At 36.3% G+C, this 20,295-nt stretch overlaps 1 protein-coding gene across 1 annotated transcript in view; it reads left to right on the top strand.

Moving 5' to 3' along the window:
* LOC110448026 (mucin-4-like) overlaps positions 1-15,530 on the top strand; it is a gene marked incomplete at its 5' end in the record, with an annotated part of 93,474 nt that extends 77,944 nt beyond the window's left edge. Inside the window, 14 exons of the mRNA XM_021494057.1 lie at positions 262-525; positions 2,703-2,972; positions 4,053-4,310; positions 5,282-5,305; positions 5,588-5,709; positions 6,607-6,665; positions 6,924-7,093; positions 8,353-8,461; positions 8,785-8,801; positions 9,311-9,437; positions 9,877-10,064; positions 10,679-10,749; positions 11,193-11,243; positions 11,711-15,530. Coding sequence (XP_021349732.1) covers positions 262-525; positions 2,703-2,972; positions 4,053-4,310; positions 5,282-5,305; positions 5,588-5,709; positions 6,607-6,665; positions 6,924-7,093; positions 8,353-8,461; positions 8,785-8,801; positions 9,311-9,437; positions 9,877-10,064; positions 10,679-10,749; positions 11,193-11,243; positions 11,711-11,716 — 1,736 coding nt within the window. The remainder of the gene's footprint in view (positions 1-261; positions 526-2,702; positions 2,973-4,052; positions 4,311-5,281; positions 5,306-5,587; positions 5,710-6,606; positions 6,666-6,923; positions 7,094-8,352; positions 8,462-8,784; positions 8,802-9,310; positions 9,438-9,876; positions 10,065-10,678; positions 10,750-11,192; positions 11,244-11,710) is intronic.
* Positions 15,531-20,295: the final 4,765 nt, after the last annotated feature.

The raw sequence follows: 20,295 nt of genomic DNA on the forward strand, positions 1-20,295 counted from the left end.
TCTGTAGAACATCATTAATTGTATAATATTTCAAGAAAGAATCTTTGGTATGGTTAAGTAACATAATCGCATCAGTCAATTGTATAAAATATGTAATCTCATCATAGAACACAAAAAAAAACGAACAAAAAAAAGTATTTCTTTTATAAAGTTTTTGTTTGTTGCTATTCCATTGTTTACAAATCTCCCTTTTATATTCGCCTTCCTCAGGTATGAAGGTTTTATTTGAAGAACGTTAAATCTTTTTTTCTTTTTGTTTAGCTTGCACTGGATTTACCTATGGCGAACAGTGTACCATCGCTTGTAGTTGCAACCAAACAAACTCCGTGGACTGTGACGGATTTACCGGTACCTGTAACTGTAAACCTGGATGGACTGGAGTTAATTGCACGGAAGACATAAACGAGTGTAATAGTACCAGCAACCCTCATAATTGTACAGAGCGGGCTGATTGCGAGAACATTGATGGGTCCTTCTCATGTGTGTGCAAAACTGGCTACAGTGGCGATGGTTCTACATGTACAGGTAAACAACTTAAATGTGCTAGTATCTAACTACATACTAAATCCCTGGTTAATTCTCTTAACTGCTTTTTTACGTTTGTGCTCCTCTGATCGAATGTTTGATATACATGCAATGCCATTCATATTTGTCTTGCTTATGTGTGATGCTAGTCGCTTGTTTTTTTTTTCAAATTGTCATGCCCAATGTTCTTGCTTGTAGGATATATGCCCAATTAGTTGCTTGCTTTCTTGCTTGTTAGGTTAGATATATATAAAATTAGTTGGTTGCTTTCTTTTCCTGATTTCAAACACGGCACCAACTGCTCATCAGATTGTACATGTGACCAGACTAACACAGTCTCGTGTGATCGTTTGACGGGTGCATGTACGTGTAACGCTGGATGGACGGGCACTACATGCTCGACTGACATAAATGAGTGCACTAGCACTCCAGTACAGCACAATTGTTCTTCAGCTACGTCCACCTGTCAAAACACTGACGGGCTATTCGTTTGTGCCTGTAACAATGGCTACTACACTGTTAATGGATATGATTGCCAAGGTAAAAAAGTACTATTTGTTCAGAGAAATTATGATGCGAATTATGTGTTTTGTTTGTATTATTATTACCTAAATGGAATAATTGTTTTATCACTTGAATGGAATAAATCTGTTTTTGTAATTCACTTAAAGATATAAATCATAGTGTCCATCGTCTTTAACAATCAGTATTCAATCTTCTTTAGAGGTTGATAATAAGTAATTTTGAGTCGACTAGTGTCCCTAGTAGTACGAAAGCACCGCCTTTGGCCTGTTGCACAATGCAAAAGCAAATACCCCCACTGGTACAGGTCAAATCGTGTTCGTGATAGCAATCAAACTGGTTTCGTCGCAAATAATAGACCTGTTCACGCATGGAACCATTGTTCATATTGGAGAAGGCATCTATATTCGTTCGATATATTTGAAATAGTAACATACATAAATCAAGAATGGCTTCCTAAAAGTCAGTATTTCTAGTATTGTATTCATAATATATAATTTAGAAGATCTAGTTTCGGGTTATTTATTTACGGATTTTACACAAACAAATCTGACGGCATCGTTTGTACTCCTCTGATCGAAGTTTTGATATGCATGAAATGACATTCATCTTTTTCCTGCTTATAAAATATGTTATATTGGTTACTTGCTTTCTTTCTATTGCTCTTGCTTGTTAGGTTATATATATATCATTAGTTGCTTGATTTCTTTTCCTGATTAAGAATGTCCTGCTTTCAAACACGGCACCAACTGCTCATCAGATTGTGCATGTGACCAGACTTACACAGTCTCGTGTGATCGTTTGACGGGTGCATGTACGTGTAACGCTGGATGGACGGGCACTACATGCTCGACTGACATAAATGAGTGCACTAGCACTCCAGTACAGCACAATTGTTCTTCAGCTACGTCCACCTGTCTAAACACTGACGGGCTATTCGTTTGTGCCTGTAACAATGGCTACTACACTGTAAATGGATATGATTGCCAAGGTAAAAATAGTATAATTTGAAACATCATTTATATTGTTATGAAGATGAATTATGATGCAAATATTAATTGTTTTTATACCATTAATGGAATAGACCTTTTTTGTAATTCACTTTATGATATATATTCCCATATTTTGTATAACAAGCAGCGTTCACTGTGCTTTAGGGGTTGATCATTAGTATTTTACGAGTCGACTAGCGTCCATTGTAGTACCGAAAGCATCGCATTTCGCTCGTTGAAGAAAGAAAAACTTGTTCCTTGGTAGAGATCAAATAGTGTCCTTAATAGCAATCCAACCAGTTTTGTCGCAAACATCAGGCATGGCTTGTGAATCTGTTCACGCATCGAACCTTTGAACATATTGGGAAGGCATCCATATTCGTTTTGATATATTTGATATAGTACCATACATAAATCAAGAATGGCTCCTAAAAGTCAATAGTTCAAGTATTATACTCATAATACATATTTAAGCAGATCTAATTTTGGAATATTTATTTACGGATTTTACACAAACAAACCTGACGACATCGTTTGTACTCCTCTAATCGAATTTGTGATATGCATGCAAAAACATTCGTCTTCTTTGGGCTTATTAAATGTGTGATGCTATTCGCTTGCTTATTTCTAATTATATGCATTATGCTTTTTTTTCTAATTTAGAATGTCCTGCTTTCAAACACGGCACAAACTGCTCATCAGATTGTACATGTGACCAGACTAACACAGTTTCGTGTGATCGTTTGACGGGTGCATGTACGTGTAACGCTGGATGGACGGGCACTATATGCTCGACTGACATAAATGAGTGCACTAGCACTCCAGTACAGCACAATTGTTCTTCAGCTACGTCCACCTGTCAAAACACTGACGGGCTATTCGTTTGTGCCTGTAACAATGGCTACTACACTGTAAATGGATATGATTGCCAAGGTAAAAAAAAGTACAACCAGCCCTACCCCTTCATTGATTTCTGTTTCAGTTCTTCTGAATATCTATTTTGTCTCAATACCAATATACTTTCAATATATATTTGAAAATGGGATACAGCTGATGCATGTTAATGTTAAGTCGTATTGTCATGATTTCCTCATAGTCATGTATATTATGTGAGAAACATAATCTTGGAGCAAAATTATTCAGCAATTCGATTTTATTTTAGAACACCTGAAAAATAAATTAAGACAGACCCCTTCCTAAGGCTATGCCGAAACCGAAATGCATGTTTCCAGGCTAAATATTTCCAAAATATTCATTCAGTAAGATCATATTTGGTATGCACCTGCCTCATGATCGAACGATATTCTACGTACCTTATATAGATCACTTAATATGTAGACTTTGTTGTGTCACATAGATAGGGTCATCGCTTCGACATAAATCAAGTCATTATTGTCAAGCCTTTTTTTCTTAATTTATTTCCTCATATGGTTCAAATTATATAACTACGGTATGTTTGTGAAGGTTATTCGCTGGTTATTTTGAATCTAGAGACTTTATTCATACGTATTATAGATTCAATTATTGCCTTATCAGACATTGTCGCATAACTTCTCATACTGTGTCCTGCCTAAACATAACCAAATGTTGCTCACACTTTCAGAAGTTTGTGTTTAGAAAAACATTCCTTAGTGGGTACTTATGACAGTGTTAAAACATTATAGTAATACATGTAGTAGTTGTTTTAAAACACAATCCAAATCCGGTGTCAAAGTTTAATCATTCAACTGTTATTCCTCTACCATTGATTTGTTAAAAGAGAAAGTATAAATGGTCCAAACGCACTGGTGATTGCATAGGTTCACATGGGTATAAATTTGAATATTCTTCTTAACAAATCTGAAACTATGCTGATTTGTTGTATTTCATTTATTTTATATTTTTAACAGAGAAACCTTTGCTACTTGTGTTTTTTTCTTGGCTTCATTATACATATTAATTGTTTCTTTCTATGTTTTAACGGGCTTAAGATGTTATAATTCATCTTGAAATAAACACTCTTTTAATTAACAGATTGCGATCAATTTAAATATGGCACAAACTGTTCAGAGACATGTTCGTGTGTTGCTGATAATACTGCCAGCTGTGATACTGTGACTGGTGCGTGCGCGTGTAAGTCCGGGTGGAACGACACCAATTGTGACAACAATATCAATGAGTGCTTAGACGCTTCCGTCAACAATTGTTCATCACTACAGAGGTGCGTCGACACAAACGGAACATTCGAATGCCAGTGTATACACGGAACCTTTAGCTCGGGAACTTGTTTGGGTAAGTGTCAGCAGCATGAGTTGCTGTCTCTTAATTTAATTGCCAGTATTATTTCATAACCTACTCTATTGTTGCATGAGTTTGCGTGAATTCGAATGACTGTCGCGTTTTTAATGTGAAACATGTTTTGAAAGGAAATACCTGTAACAGAATCGTAGCATGTTTCATGCAGCATTGATGTTATCTTTTCTGGTAGTTATAACATCATGGCGTTACAACTTTACGATTTCCTGTGCATTGTATCACAAAATCAGATTATTCTGTGTTAGCCTGTATGACAAGTTCATTAAACTAACTTAGTGCTAACACTTTTGAAATGTATTCGAGATAGTTTTCATAAATAACTAATTGATAACACAAATATAATTAATGATCATATTAAACAAGTCAAATCGCATTTTATAGAAAAGAAATATTTCAACACGAATCAGATTGATTAAAGATATCACACACTGTTTAAATTCCATTTTAATTATCATTCTTTTGCATTATCAACGAATGTTCTCTATATTCTCGTTGCATCGGAATCTTTTTCAGAATAATATTTTGAAGTGGAATGCAAACAAAATCACATCAAAAAACTTTTCAGTAGTTATTTCTATGATTATATTATTCAATAAGGATATTTGTCTCCGGAATAGTATGCTTTTTAACTAGTTCAAATGCATTTGTTAAATAATTATGGCTCTGTTGAAAAATATCTTTATTCATACATGAAAATCGCAATTACCAGCATCAAAGTTGATATAAAAAGTCTTTACAACATATTTTAAATGTATATTGTTCCAGCCTATTTTATTTGATATATAGACGGACTATTACTTATCATTCTGATCTTATGAGAGAGAAAATACAACGATCATCTGCATCGATTTTCAAGGCAAATATTTCCAGAATCTATATACAATATCGTCAAAGTTAAGGACCATAAGCAGTATTTTATGATTAAAAAGCGTGATTTGTTTTTCCAGAACCGACTACCACCAGTGCTCCGAGTAAGTATTGCATGCTGTCCTTTTAATGTATTCCTTAACAAGTTTTGTTATTTCTAGAACAAGTATGCATAAGCGATACATTGACATCAAGACAATGTGTAGTCTCATTGGAGAAACGCGTTCATTTCAGTTGACCTAATATTAAATGTTACGTCAATATTTTAAATCAGCTACCGAAGTTAAGTACATATGTTGTACAAATCATTCTGCTATTGAACATTTCTAATACGTCAGTGCGCACCAAGTATCTACATTAAACAATTTCCCACTTGTTTTTTTCAGTTCCTACTCAAATCCAGTTTTTCCTGGTATTTACACTGGATTACAACCTAAACGGCGCTATTGACCTAAATAACCCGGGAGATCAGGGATATATTGCCCTCTATGCAAATGCAACGGCTGCTGTAAGTAAAATATAACTTATGTTTGGCATATTACAAAGCGACTTTTTTATTTTAGAATAGTTTCGGATGGATATGATAGCATGTTTTGTGCTATGGTTAATTTTACATTGGTTAAACTAGCAATGATCTCAGAGCACGCATGAGAGATCATAAACAACAAACTAAAACTGGCACTCGTTTCGTAACTACATGTTAGATATATATCAATGAGTTTGCCGGAGATGAGTTAAACAGTATATTTATGTACCAATTATATTCATAATCTAGGATGAAAGAAAGAAGATAATTTCATCAAAAAAATAAAACCTGGTTTCAACAGGCCATATTAATGTTTGTACTGGTTTGGCCACTAAGCTTGCCTTTGTCTTAGTGTTATGACATGTACACTAAACACTTGTTGTGTCCTAACGTTTTCCTTTTGAAATATGCCTGAAGATTGCTGCGAAAAATGACAGGAGCTTGTGTTAAATCGGTTGTTATATCATGTTTTCCTGTATTGACCTACTTCACATGGATATCCCCGTTTTGATTTTAATCTTGAAATATTGAAATTATGTTTTATTGGATAATTAAAAACATACATTTCCATCAATACACTGAAAAAAATGTAATTTGTTACTTGTTCCACTCCCATTTAAATCAGTCTCATTATTTATATTATTATAAGGTTCTAGAATGGTATCATTGGAGTGGTTATTTATTTCTATAAAATTAGCAACGGTGACTTTGACCTCAAACTTGAAAACCTGAAATACTAAATTATTGGACACTGTAACACTAATCTCCCACCCCACTCCTTCTAGAGGCAAAATGGTGAGTGCATGACAGTTCCAAACAAAACAAAAATACCTTTATTGTACTACTAATGAGTGTTTTCCACTATTGTTATATTTTCAGTTGACACTCGTATATCAAAACGTGCCAGGTTTCATCAGAGTCGTAATCACTGGAATAATGTAAGTTGAACTATGTCGAGAGAGTTAAACATATTAGTTCAGTGACACTGAGCACCACTGGTGATATTGTTTTCATTTTTTATTATAAGATTTCATGAAAGATATAGCTAAAATACAGAACAGTTGAATATGTACATGTACTGAACATATTTGTTTCGCTCAGCATGACCACAGATTCTGGTTTGGTTGTTGGAGGTTTATCTACTTGTTCTTCTACTGAGAGAAATAGTTCTAGTTATACCTATGTTCACCTTTCAGTCGAGGCAGTACCGTCATAAATCACACCGTCACTACTGACAACACTGGCGCAGCTTTAGCTGGAGTGACCAAGGCGGCATCAGATGTTGCCAACAGTAATACTAATGTATCACTGTTCGACACTCAGGCTCCTGCCTTGGGAGTTACCATTGCAACCAGTGGACAATCACGTAAGTCATTCAACCGAGATAAATTCTTCCGTCGACGGTACACAATAATGTTTTCAACGTTTTCAGATTTTGATATTTTACTGGTGCATGAGCTCATCAGTCTGTGAGGATGCTCAGATTGTATGGCCAAGAGGGGGCTGACCCCTACCCTCACCACAGAGGGCAGAAAGGTTAGGTAATAAGGGGTTACACAGTGAAAAAAAAATAAGGTCCACTCCAAAACTAATCGTTAGATGTAATTTCATTACATCAATTATCCACGCATGACGTGGTTTATAATTATACCCGAGAAGGGGCTACCTTCCATGGTTGCGCATAAGAGTCAGTAAGTGCCAAACCCTCAAACTCATAATTGCTGATAGAATTAGAATATTTTTTTCAGTTCATCGTTCCTTATTCACTATGCCCCCAACAAGTATTTAGTCAATAGTGTAATACTGTCATTGCGTTATAAGGCACATGTTGCTTGAAATCACCATTTGATCTGTAGATAATGTTCATATGCATATAAAAATAATACAACGGCTTTTACGAATATATGGCTTTCAATCTATCAGCAGGTCAGATCGGAGTGTGCATACAGATAATGCTAACGTCTTAAAATTCCTACGCTGCTTTCATCAATGTATCATTTTGTTTGGAGTGATTCAACTTGTTTAGACTTTGCCAAAACAAGGTCCGTTCATTTGCAGCTGATAATACATGTAAGCTATGCAAATTGAGTTATAAAGCAGGTGTATGCATAACGACTTCCTTGCGTGTTTGGTCATGGACAACGCATGTGCTCAACGCGTGACGTCATGTCAAGAATCAATGAACGAGTTTATATCTATACAACAAAATCTTGCAGCTTCTATGCGAAAATAGTTTCAAGGATTCCTAGCATAATGCACAACATGAAGGGTAAAGCACTATATTTCTACCGTAGCACATTATATTTGGCATGGTATCTGCAACACACAAAATACCTATCTATATTTTATTAATAATCGAAATCTTCAAAGAAAGTTCTAGATTTGTCTACATATCAAATTGAATGGTTTGCTCATTTGAGAAGCTTGACAAAAATCCTGTGTCGCACTTTAGAATTGTATACGTCCGATTTACTTTTTCCGTTTAGTAGTCATACGTTATATAATTATCTAAGGAATATGCGGAAACAATGATAACATAACTAACAATTTAATATACAAAATTATGTTTTCGTTTTACTACATTATTCCTGTTCATCTTAATATTCGGATTTTATCATGTTACAGCCCAGACTCTGAGACCTAATGTCGATCAATGTGCGGTGGTAAAACTTCTCGGAAATTGTCCAGAAAACAATTACCAGTGTCTCATAATTGATGGCAGCGCTAAATGTGTGTAAGTAGATATAGAGTCTCTAATTACGAAAACGCAAGAATAATTGAAAAAGACAAACAAGGTATCTGTTTCAAATGATAATAGTTCGACCATACACTGTCAACAAAAACAGGTTTTATTTTAACAGCACAATGACAATTTGTACTATACATCAGGCTCTGATTTGATGAAATGATACAGATTTTTATCCAACTTTATCAGTTGATTTAAATTCAAGTTTAATATCAAAATGTGATTTTTATACTCGTATACATTTTGTGCATTTTATTTAGCAATTTTGATTACCTTATTACTTTTGATTGTTCGATTTTCTCTTGTTTCAGGTCAACAGAAAATACCGGTAAGAAATAACACGATTTGTGTTTAAAATGACATAAAAGGATGCAGTTTATGGGATAACATTACCAAAGGGTTTCCATGATGAAAATTTATAATTAGTATGCAAAACACAGGGAACATAAAATGACTGTTCCGTACAAGCATGTTGCTGTAAATATATATTTCATAATGTTGTTACAATATAGACAATTGCAAAGTATTAGTTCGTTGTACCCTCAATGCCTACTTTCCGCCACCACCGATACCAGCCTAATTTTAATTCATTCGTTGATCTCAAACATATTAAGGAGAAAGTATCACAATAAATGTTTCTTATATTTTATCGTATTGGATAACATACTGACTGAAACATAACGTGACTTTTATGTATTTTTATTAAGTTTATAGAAGTTTTTTAAGTGTTACCTTACTTTTAAGGCAACATTATGAAAACACAAAACAGTTTTTGCTACCAAATTAAATGTAATATTTTCTTCAGATATCAATTTCTTCAATTTCATTTGGTTGCAGGAGGCTTCAATTTGATCGTGGGTTTAGGAGTTGGAATTCCGCTGTTTTTCCTAGCTGTTGTGGTGATCGTGATCATGTGTATCTACTGTAAGAAGTACAGAGGAAAAGCACAGCCGGAGCTTGACAGGTATGATATATAAATTGTAAAATATTTTAATTTTTAATACTCTATCACCCAGAAACTTCGTAAAGAACAGTAAAAACAATTATATCAAGGTGTCAATTCACAGGGAAAACAGCTCGGAACTCGAAGTCAGTTGCAACGAAAGTATTTGCGGAAGGAGGAACCTATGAAACGCTGAAACAATATGACAGACATAACGAATAAACGATTAGTGAAAACAAATAATTGATCTACTTATTTGCAAATGTGTTTAAGTAATAATTTCTACAGAAATGATCAGCTACAAACGTAAGTGTCGATCATAGATATCTGTGATATCAGTTGTAATTTAATAGTTCACGGTCAAAATTTTAATTAGACGTTTATTTTTTAATGTGTATCAACCCCTACTTTAATATTGTAAAAAATCTATACATTTATATCTAAATAATACTTTCCGCAGGACACGAGAGGAAGCCGGGTTCATGGGCAGTGGAGTGATTCCGAAGTTCGGTAGCTGGGGCCGTCCTGCTTACTACTCACCAGCGGGTTGGGGCGATGGAGAATCCGTCGAGTCGGATGACACCGACGACAGTAGAAGAAGGCGTCGACGTGGGGAACAATTCGACACTAATGGCAAAGACTATTACAGTAAGTGGGCAGAATTGTAAAGTAATAAATTATATTATATTGTAAATTAGTATAATACTGCTATTATATAACGACCCTGTTTAGAACTGTGAATTAATTTGTGTTGCATTAGCCTTCATGGAATTTATGAAACACTTCAGTCCTATTTCTCTGTAATCATTATGTTGTGTGTATGAATCCATTAGTTCCAACTGAAAGCAGTTAAATTCATAGACGAACAGGAGTCCAAGGGAAATAAAACTTGTATTCATTAATAAACTAACTTATACTAGTGATGTTAGAAAACCATGATATAAGAATGTTTTTCTCCAGCTAATTACATAAACAAAAGGCAGGAAAATGATGTTCCCGGAAATGTGGTAACCGGTAAACAAAATGCTGCATGAAAACTGTACACTATACATATTGTCTGTCTTCTTACATATACCTCGTTACACTACGTGCTTTCCTTGTGCATCGTAAACCTGTACACCTTTTGGATTTAAACATCATTGAAGTTCCTAATCTGAAAGTTGATAAAACTTAACCTTGGGCTATATTTTAGAATCTGTCACATCTTTCCTCCGTGCTAGAGCAGTTAAAAAATATTATGTTTGTTTCTGTATTTATTTCAGTGTATGACAATGGTGCCATGTCGAACTTCTCTTGGGATTTCATGTACAATTATGTCGACCCTAAAGAGCAGGTAAATCAAGATTGTAACGTCAAGGTCAATGCCATGGAATGATTGAAGTAAAGTGGCTAAATACGTCTAACCTATATATAGTAAAACTTTTTTAAAAAAACAAAAAACAAAAAACACTCTGCTACACTACCATCTTTCAATGAGTTGCCATTCTAAGGGGTATGTTTGTTTCACAATTATTCAATAAAGACATACTGTTGGTAATTGAAGTGGATTTTAGATAGAATGCTCTTGCATGAAAGAAAAGAGAGAGTTTAAAGTGAGGGTAATTTATAGAAACAAACAGAAACTTTTTATTCTTTATTTCTTTTATATTATGTAACTAATTCACTGAAGCTCATAACAGCATGCAAACTGTATCCAACTTTGTCCTCCTTTAGAATATTAGCACTATCATTTTGATAAAAAGATACCTCACAAATAATCATTATTATATATTTCAGTACAAGATCAAAAGGCCAGCTACAACACCAAGGGCAAATCCAGTGTTTGATGTAAGTTTCTTGAAATAATAATTTCTTTTTGCGCTCACTACTGTTTTGGAATTGCTGTTACCATACAAAATCTTAATAAAAATACTATATTCGTTACCTAACTGAACTTATATATACCTTATGCAGAGGGATTGTCTCACTGTGAGATTCCAAGCTCAGTTTTTATATTTTTTTAAAAGGGCGCAAGTATGTATCTAAGATAAACATCTTACCAACTTGCGTATCAACTCGTTGAGGCCAAATCTGTAACAACGCTTTAAGCTATACATAATTAATGAAGTCACACTTTTAATGATTAACATCACTTTTCATTTATTCACTTGTTTTAATAGTTTAATGACCAAAGTGGGTATATCAGGTCACCTTAATGCGATGTTTACGCTTCAAACTAATCACTTAAGAATCTTCTAAAATAATTGGTAGAAAATATTTGATCTATATCTAGCGCCTCTTTTTCTCTTTTTCAGAAGTAATATCTTCGCTTAATAAACTACTACAAAACAATATATGAAAGACGGAAGGAAACACTGAAGAAACTGTCTTTTAATTGATGATGTGAAGGACTCACATTTGAGGTACAAAATAGGAACCATCCAATCCCTCCGATATTACATCGTGTAGTTATAAAAAGAAATCCTCGTGAACATGACATTATGAGGAAATCAAGGGACCAAATTGGATGATGAATATCAAATAGTGAAAAGCAACTAAATGCGTTCAATGCGAAGAAGGAAATACATCATCTGATTTAAGACAGTACTTTGGATATTTTCTCAAAAAAACGTTAGTTGTACAGGTAACCATGACAACATGGTTACACTGATCGACCCCTTTAATGTCGAATGAAATGCAGTATTTGTAAAACCTTTACAAGACAAATGCATTACGACACGTCCTCATTAACATTGAGGAAGTGGGCCTTTGTTCATAATTTGTGTTCATTAATCGAAATAGTTTAAAACCAGCTAAATTGTGCTTATTGTATAAAATAGTTTATACCTGTGTGGAAATTGTATCTCCTAGGTAAATAATTGTATCTTCCATAAATAACTGTATCTGACAGGTAAATAATTGTATCTCCAATGTAAATAATTGCAAGACATCTGCATGGTTTCCTCTATCGGTATGTGCCAATATAAACCGTGCAATATGCCTAGTTTAGAGTTCTAAGAATCCATGCAAATTGACAAAATAATCAAACGTATCAACGTCATGCATTCAAAATAGGAAACTAGTTTTATATCCATGTTAATCAAAATCTGCTATCATAATTTCCTATTCACCACTGACAATCACCATTTCATAAATGTCTTGTATCGATTGCGTATTTGTTATTTTGAAATGAATATATATATAGAGTATTTTTCTATCTCGATTATAAGGGGAATTATTTATCAAATGGTGATCTGATGAATTTCTGAAGTTAGTCTAAACAAAATATGTATGTTGTATAATACTCCAACAACATGTGTGATCTTTTTTTTTAATTAACCATACAGATCTCAATAGGCTGAGAACACTGGTAAAAGCTAGTGGTCTCTGTGATATAGGATAGATAAGTTATTAGATATTACAATGACTGCATGTGAACAGTGTTGGCTTCGTGTTTACGTTGACCACGGTAAAAGCAAAACCCTTTAGAATAAAATAAACGTACATCTGTTTTATTGGTTTCATTGTAAAAACCTGTGTATTTATTAATTGGAGAAAAATGGGTTTTTTTCTAGAGTAAAATATTTTGTTAATTGTTTAATTAAAACCAAGCTGCAATTCTTTATTGCTCTGGTAGTGTTATTTCTTATAAAATAACAGTGAAAATGGAGAACACGTGCAGAGGATTTTCGTTGTTCTAAGTTGGAGACAAGATGAAAGTGGGCAATGTATTTTTTATACATATCAAATCAAAAAAAATCGACACTGCTGTTAATTGGAAAGCAATGAATGAAGTTTACTTAGTTTGAAATAGGAATGATGAATGAGTGTGTTTTACTGTTCACCATATCTATATAATTATATTACAGTGTACTCATAAATGTTGTATACACTATGTATTTCCCTTGATGGTGCTTACACACCATAACCATTGAATAAAATGTGAGGGTTAGGAATGTTCTCATTTTGCATCTTAAATTAAACAAATAAATCACCAGTGGTTTATCTCTTGATTTTTTTTTAAATTTTAGCAGTCATTAAACGATTTCATTTCATTGTTTAAATATTTTGATATTGTTGAACTTTATTACTGTGATGTTTTCGTTGATACTTTTTACATATTTTCACTTTTTAGCAATCAAATTTATATGAAATTTGCATTCAGACTGATGTCACCAATTTTTCATTCCCATTAAAGGTATACTACTCTATGTCATTATGGTAACAGCATATGTATACATAGGTGAAGGGACTAATGAACGTTTACAAATACTTACAAAATTTTGTATTTTAAATTATGCTTTCAATATTCCTAAGCGATTTCATTAACTATTATGACGTAATTGATTACGTGTGGGTATATGGTTAAATACAAAAATCAATTACTTTGCGTCAGATAGCAATGTACATGTATGTACAGCTGTCAGTTTTTCAAATCAAAGACATGTTGTTGTTTTTATTGTTAAATTGTTTATATATAGTGTCTTCCTTATAAGTAACACAGATACATAAACGTCGTGTGGGTATATGGTTAAATACAAAAATCAATTACTTTGCGTCAGATAGCAATGTACATGTATGTACAGCTGTCAGTTTTTCAAATCAAAGACATGTTGTTGTTTTTATTGTTAAATTGTTTATATATGGTGTCTTCCTTATAAGTAACACAGATACATAAACGTCACATCACTATAAACATTGCATGTTATTCCTCTATTAAGAGGAGATCAATTCATCTTTTGAAGTATTCTTTTTCATAAAATGGTATTATTCCGTTAATACGTTCCTTTTTGATGGAAGATATTTTTTATAAGGAAATGGCCTTGGAGAGGAACATTATTGGAGCTAACCACTGTGTATCCTGCAACATGTGTATTGATAACAATTTCATGAATATACATTTGTGATATACAATTATGTACATATGATGTTGACTGTCTAATGTCTATAGTGCTCTACTCACGATGGGACCTTTATCATATGATTATCTAATCAGTGTTGCAATATATGTATGAATCAATAAGATGTTTGTGATATATTAATGTGTACAGTGTTAAAATGTATGATGTCTTTGTGCCTTATTTCAGAGATCTTAGCAATGATGGAATAGGTATTCCATTTTATAATTGTGTGTACAATGTTCATGTTTTATGTAAAAGACTAGATTAAATTTTAATTCAGATAATATAAAACTGCTCCTTTGATAACGGAAGTGCCACTTTTAACTTCTGTGGAACGTTTCTATGTTTTTAGGGGAACATTAAAAAAAATCAAAAATAATCATGGTAACTCTGATATCGTAATTCGTAATGAATATGAATGGATAAAGATCAGAAAAATGCTGTTATCGAACACGCCTTTGATTTATATGTCTATCATTTACATAGATTCCTCCTTACTTAGTTTTCCCAAACACCTGTATACTAAGTAAATGTTCGTAACCATACAGGCTTCTGTTATTAATTTAGAAGTATGAACTTTTATTTGTTTCTTTTTGAAAAGCTTAGAAAAGCGCCCCATGGACATAATACATTTATAAACACAAAATGTACGAATATGTGTCAAACGTATTTTTTATAGAGATTTTATACATTAAAAGTTTAAATGTAAATATAATAGAACTTTACCTAAAGGTTGTTACATAATCAAAGTATATATATATTTATCAATATGATGTAATTCTAAAACCCTGAAGTCAGGTAAAATAGGTCGGTTAAATACGGTTTATGTCATGGCGTGTCGTCCACCGTTCACCTACATCCGGGTATGTGTACTTTGATATCATATTGGAATCAATTCAAAACCGATTTCCGGCGATTTATCAAATATTCAAAATGCAAAGTTGAGATATTGATTGTCGTGGGTGAGGAAATATCATCATTGACATTATAAATGTCGAGGATGAATGAAAGGGAATGTTTAACAAATTTAAAGTTATGATGAAAACAGTCATTCCCCTAGGTCAAAGTTCAAAATAATGAAGAACATATGTAAATGTTTTTTAGAGAAGAGATTTCAGATTTTGAATGAAACCTGTGAGCGAAACAGGCCAACTGATCTTATCTTATTATCATTGACATTAAGAATAATATCCTATATAATATGCAAATAATAATAAAATTGTTTACATTTTTATATTGATTTTGCGTTTTGTTTTTTAAGGTAGTAACACTGTTAACAATTTCATATGACATTCCTGTTTTGTCGTATAAGTACAACAATATAGTATCACACGCAGTCAGGAACCGTTTGCTTAGCACTGGACTTGTAAGGATGTTTGCTAAAAATGTACCTTATCGGTAAAAAAGACAAACACATGTACATTCACAAATATTTACATTTCCACTGCACAGAGCCTAGATGTTTCTACTGGACCCAATGTATATTATTTCCGTATAGCATACATGGGACCATTGTGACGTCGCTACGCTTATGACGTCATAACTGTAACGTTGGAGATTGCACTGCTCCACTGTCAACTGGTGGCTGTTCTTTGTATGTATATTCCCTGACGTTGAAACGTATTCAAACTAATATTATGTCTTTATTTCTGCGTGAACTGTAAGTTGATCAACATAAAAAGTAAACATAAATATTGGTTGTCATCTTTTTGACATGCATTGGTGTGTAACATACATTGGCTTACCTACATGTTGAATGGTGCGCGCTATTAAATATAAAAAAGAAAAGCAACATTTTAAAACCGTAGCGAAGACTCGATTAATAGTTTAATAGCATACATTTATAAAGGACAGTTCCGATTTGTTGGATAAAACAATTAAAAATGTAAAAGGTAGCATACATCCTTAAGATAGGTTAAGAACGTGTCACTTACTACGTGTAAATTAGGACACCTGCTACTAAGATACATTGTAAATGTTACACGATACAGGAATATATAACCGCTATGAAAACAATAAATAAGCAATAATTCGTTAAAATTATTCAGCCATACAATAATACAAGCATATTGCGCTGAATCACTTAAGATATCTGCTGTCGACGGTAGTGTAGGGATTTGGCGTATAGATCGGTAAAGCAGAAATTCAGAGTCGAAGAGGAAGTCAAGTCAGTCTCCAGAGCAGGCATAGGTTATGCCCTCAGATTCCAAGACATCGTCGTGGCAACCTGGTCAGCGCGACAAGGACTGAGGAAAACGCATTTCCATAGATTGTACATGATGTTACTGTTGACTAGCATAAGTTGTGGTAAGCCACGGAATGAACAAAGAAATTCAGTGAATATCAGCTTACAAGGAGCGTGGACGACATGACTGTTACTGGAATAAAAGGTGACCTTGACTGACCTTAATGTGATATGAATCATTGAGGACCAAGTTCCTTCTGCGGTTGGTGTACTACACCTAGTGCCGAAATAGGTAGTGTTGGTGGGCTGGTTATTTTAGGGGTGAGATGGCTGCGCTTCCAGCCAATCACGCCATTGGTCTCGGCACGTGCACGTGGCTGACGTCAACCTCATGAATATACAAAAAAGTGTCTCTATGACTGCGTAAAAATGTGAAACTCTGAAATGGTGTGGGTTTGTTTTAGGAAACGGCGATCTTGTCCATGGGAGGAGAATACATTTTACGTGCTTTTATGAGTTTTTTAAAAGAAAAGGGATCCATCTTTCCAACGGTTCTAGCATTTTCATCAACTAGAAATGTGTATTTAAGGTGCCAGAAAGTTAGACGGTGTCGATTTTTCGACATCGAGAGCTTTCTTCCCTTATCGTATATATACAGTGGTGGGATCGCACAACGTTACACGATGTGCGGTGTGCGCACGATGTGTGAACGGTGTGTGCACGATGGGCGAACAATAAAAAGATGGACGATCATTGCTTGCGCACATCTGTGCGCACGGTGGACGGACGTTGTGCGATAACAATCGTTGTTGGTGTAAATTGAGAAATGCCTTAACAATTTATACGGTTTCGTGGTTAAACATATAATCTTGATATTTACGTATGTTTCTTTATTCTAGCAATATCTATAAACTTATCTTTCTGTCTATACATTCTTATATTTAGAAATTGTGTTTTCTGTGTTTTTAAACAAACTTAGTCGACACATGTAAAATTACAACACAATCCCGTATACAGGTAAACATACCCACTTTGTACATTTCTCCCCACCTGGGGCACTTACGTTACTCGTCGGGTAAGGCCGGGGGTGTGAAAATCCAGGTGAAGGGGAGCTATAGGCAAACGAATGCAAATAACAAATACTATTCATTACGGTTAAACGGTATTGCATATCAGCTCTGTGTGTCAGGCACTGGTCAGGTAAAACTCCGGACAAATTGTTATTTACCTGTTCTGTTCCTTTGGAGCCAAACCCATTCTTGACAGCCTAACGGTCGCTGTAATACTGTGTAACACGCATTGTGAAATTGTATAATCTTGATTATTGTGATGTGAAATATCGCATACAAGCCTTCCGTATTTTTGTCATTCCGTAATTTTGACCTACAAATGATACCAAATCGCACAGTTGTGCGGAGAGAAGCGCACAACGGGGCGAACGATTGCTAAATCGCACAGTTGTGCGCACCATACGTGGACGATGTGCGGACGGTGTGTGAACGATGTATGCTATTTTTGGTGCGTTGTGTGGTCCCACAACTGTAAGCATTAAGCCGTGGTCCCAACCCGCCGTACTTGCAATTGCGTGCTGTCTACTTGCAAAAACGTGGGCAAAATTCGGGGATCCGTACGTGGTGAGTAACGCCTCAGTACGGATTTGGGAGCAAGCAGACACGCCGTAGCACTTTTAGTGCATGAGGACATTTCGCTGCGTTCGGGATGTGGTCGGGCTACGGATTCACCCCAGTACGGGTGATGCGTTTGCCTTCTACAGCCAATGAGCGCACAACGCACTGACTCTTGCACGGTCACTTGCTCTACGGACGGCGCACTTAGCACGTGCGTGCTGCGCACGTGATAAGTGCGTGGTCTGTGCTTACCCGGCACTTCCCCAGTTCTTCTGTTCAATGAGCACGCAGAACTGACGTGGACCGTACCGAGTAAGCACGTGCTCCACACTTACAACGCACGTTGTGCGCACTAATTTCTGCAGTATATATAAAAGCCGAACCGACGGACGAGTGCCAACATTTCGTCTCCAAGATGCCTAATAAGAGGACACAGAAGAAGGGGTCAGCTGCATCTGCAGCTCAAAAGGTAGCGGATACGGCCAGAGAGGCCCAACAGAAACGGGCCGCGGAAGATGAGATGGCCAGAGAGGAAGGGGAAGAGGGGGGAGGAGCGAAGAAGAGTCAGATGGTGACGGCAGAGAGTCTGATCATGAGGAGGGTGCTGCTGGTGGATCGGAGAAGAAGTCACTACACTGGATCCCAACCAGGCCATCATCTCCATCTCCCTCCACCTCCGCGGCCACCCGCAATACCAAACCCTCTGGTCAGCAAGAAGTCGAAGATCGACGACCTTCTTATGAAGTTTTTGGACATGCCCAGGCCCGAGGAGGTCCTGAGTAAACAGGTATTTAATGTTAATACTATTGGTGTGAAATGCACATTGCATATTGCATATCTGCAATTGTAATTTGCTCTATTTATATTGCACAGTGTTCTACTTTCCTTCACAGTGAATGACATTCACTGTTTATAGATTTGATGTGTATAATGTTTTTTACAGAAGTATCACATTGGTGTCTATATTATATGCTTACCTTTACGAACCTGTGTGTTTGGAGTTGGAGACAGTTGTTGCTGCCACTGTCTCTGCACCCTTACAACCAGACAAACGCACATCATTTAGTCAGTGGATCGCGGCCAGGATGTCAGGGATCCCCCACGGTAGGTGGGACGACTTCCAATTGGCTGCTATGCGCCTGATACATGACTACAGAAGGCCCCGACCCAACCCTGACACATCTCCATCTCCAACTGCACAGCCCAGGCCAATGCCACCAGTCCAGCAGCATTGGCCGCACTTCCCGCAGCAGTAACAGCAGTGGGGTCAAATGCAGACATGGCAGCAACAGTGGCCACAGCAGCCATCGCAACATGTGTTGCAGCAGCCAACCTCCTTCTTTCAGTCACAGATCCAGCTCCTTGACGCACCCATGCAACCACCCGCCACCGCGCAGGTACATCAATCACTGGCAGTGGTCTTAGGGATTTGCTTATTAACCAGTTGACCTAAGGTATCCCTTCGGGCAACACCAGCCAAATAGCAGCATCGCAGGCAGCCAGTCCTTTGGGTACACATGAGGACTCAGGGGACAACTTGGACAGCTCCCCCACCAACTAGTGTGTTTTGTGGACTTAAACTGACTCCTGCCAGTATGGACTAGGGATTTTCTTTGTACTACTATCCAGGGTGGACTAGGGGTTTTGTGGACTACCGTGTCAACTGTTCTGGTATATAATATCAAATAACTGGGGTGGGGGCTTTGAAAGTAAGAACTGAGACCCGCTGGTTGGGTTCGGTCATCTGCACATCCTCCCTCCAGGCCCCGGGGACCACGTTCCCATCCTCATCCTCACGGTCCACATTAAGGTCCTGTAGTCCGGGCCGGCGCTTTCGCAGTCAATTGTGAAGGGTGAGGCAGCCCAACATAACGCGGATCACATTGCCGGGCTCCAACTTCAGGGTGGTGAGTAGGCACCGCCACCGGTGAGCCAATATCCCAAAACCGTTCTCCACAACACGACGGGTCCGAGAGGTCCAATAGTTCATCTTTGTGGGTCATGGCACGGCGACTGTATGGCTTCATGAGCCACTTTCGCAGGGGAAAGGCATTGAGAATCCAATAGTGTTGTCCTCCAGTGCCCCCCGGAGGGTGGACTGGTTGAACACGCCTGCGTCTGAGGAGGAGCCGTTGGCCCCCACCTTGCACCACAAGAAGGAATAGTTAGCATCCACGACGGCCAGG

This window comes from Mizuhopecten yessoensis, unplaced genomic scaffold (genome assembly GCF_002113885.1).
Source record: "Mizuhopecten yessoensis strain PY_sf001 unplaced genomic scaffold, ASM211388v2 scaffold3799, whole genome shotgun sequence".
Classification (NCBI taxonomy): domain Eukaryota; kingdom Metazoa; phylum Mollusca; class Bivalvia; order Pectinida; family Pectinidae; genus Mizuhopecten; species Mizuhopecten yessoensis.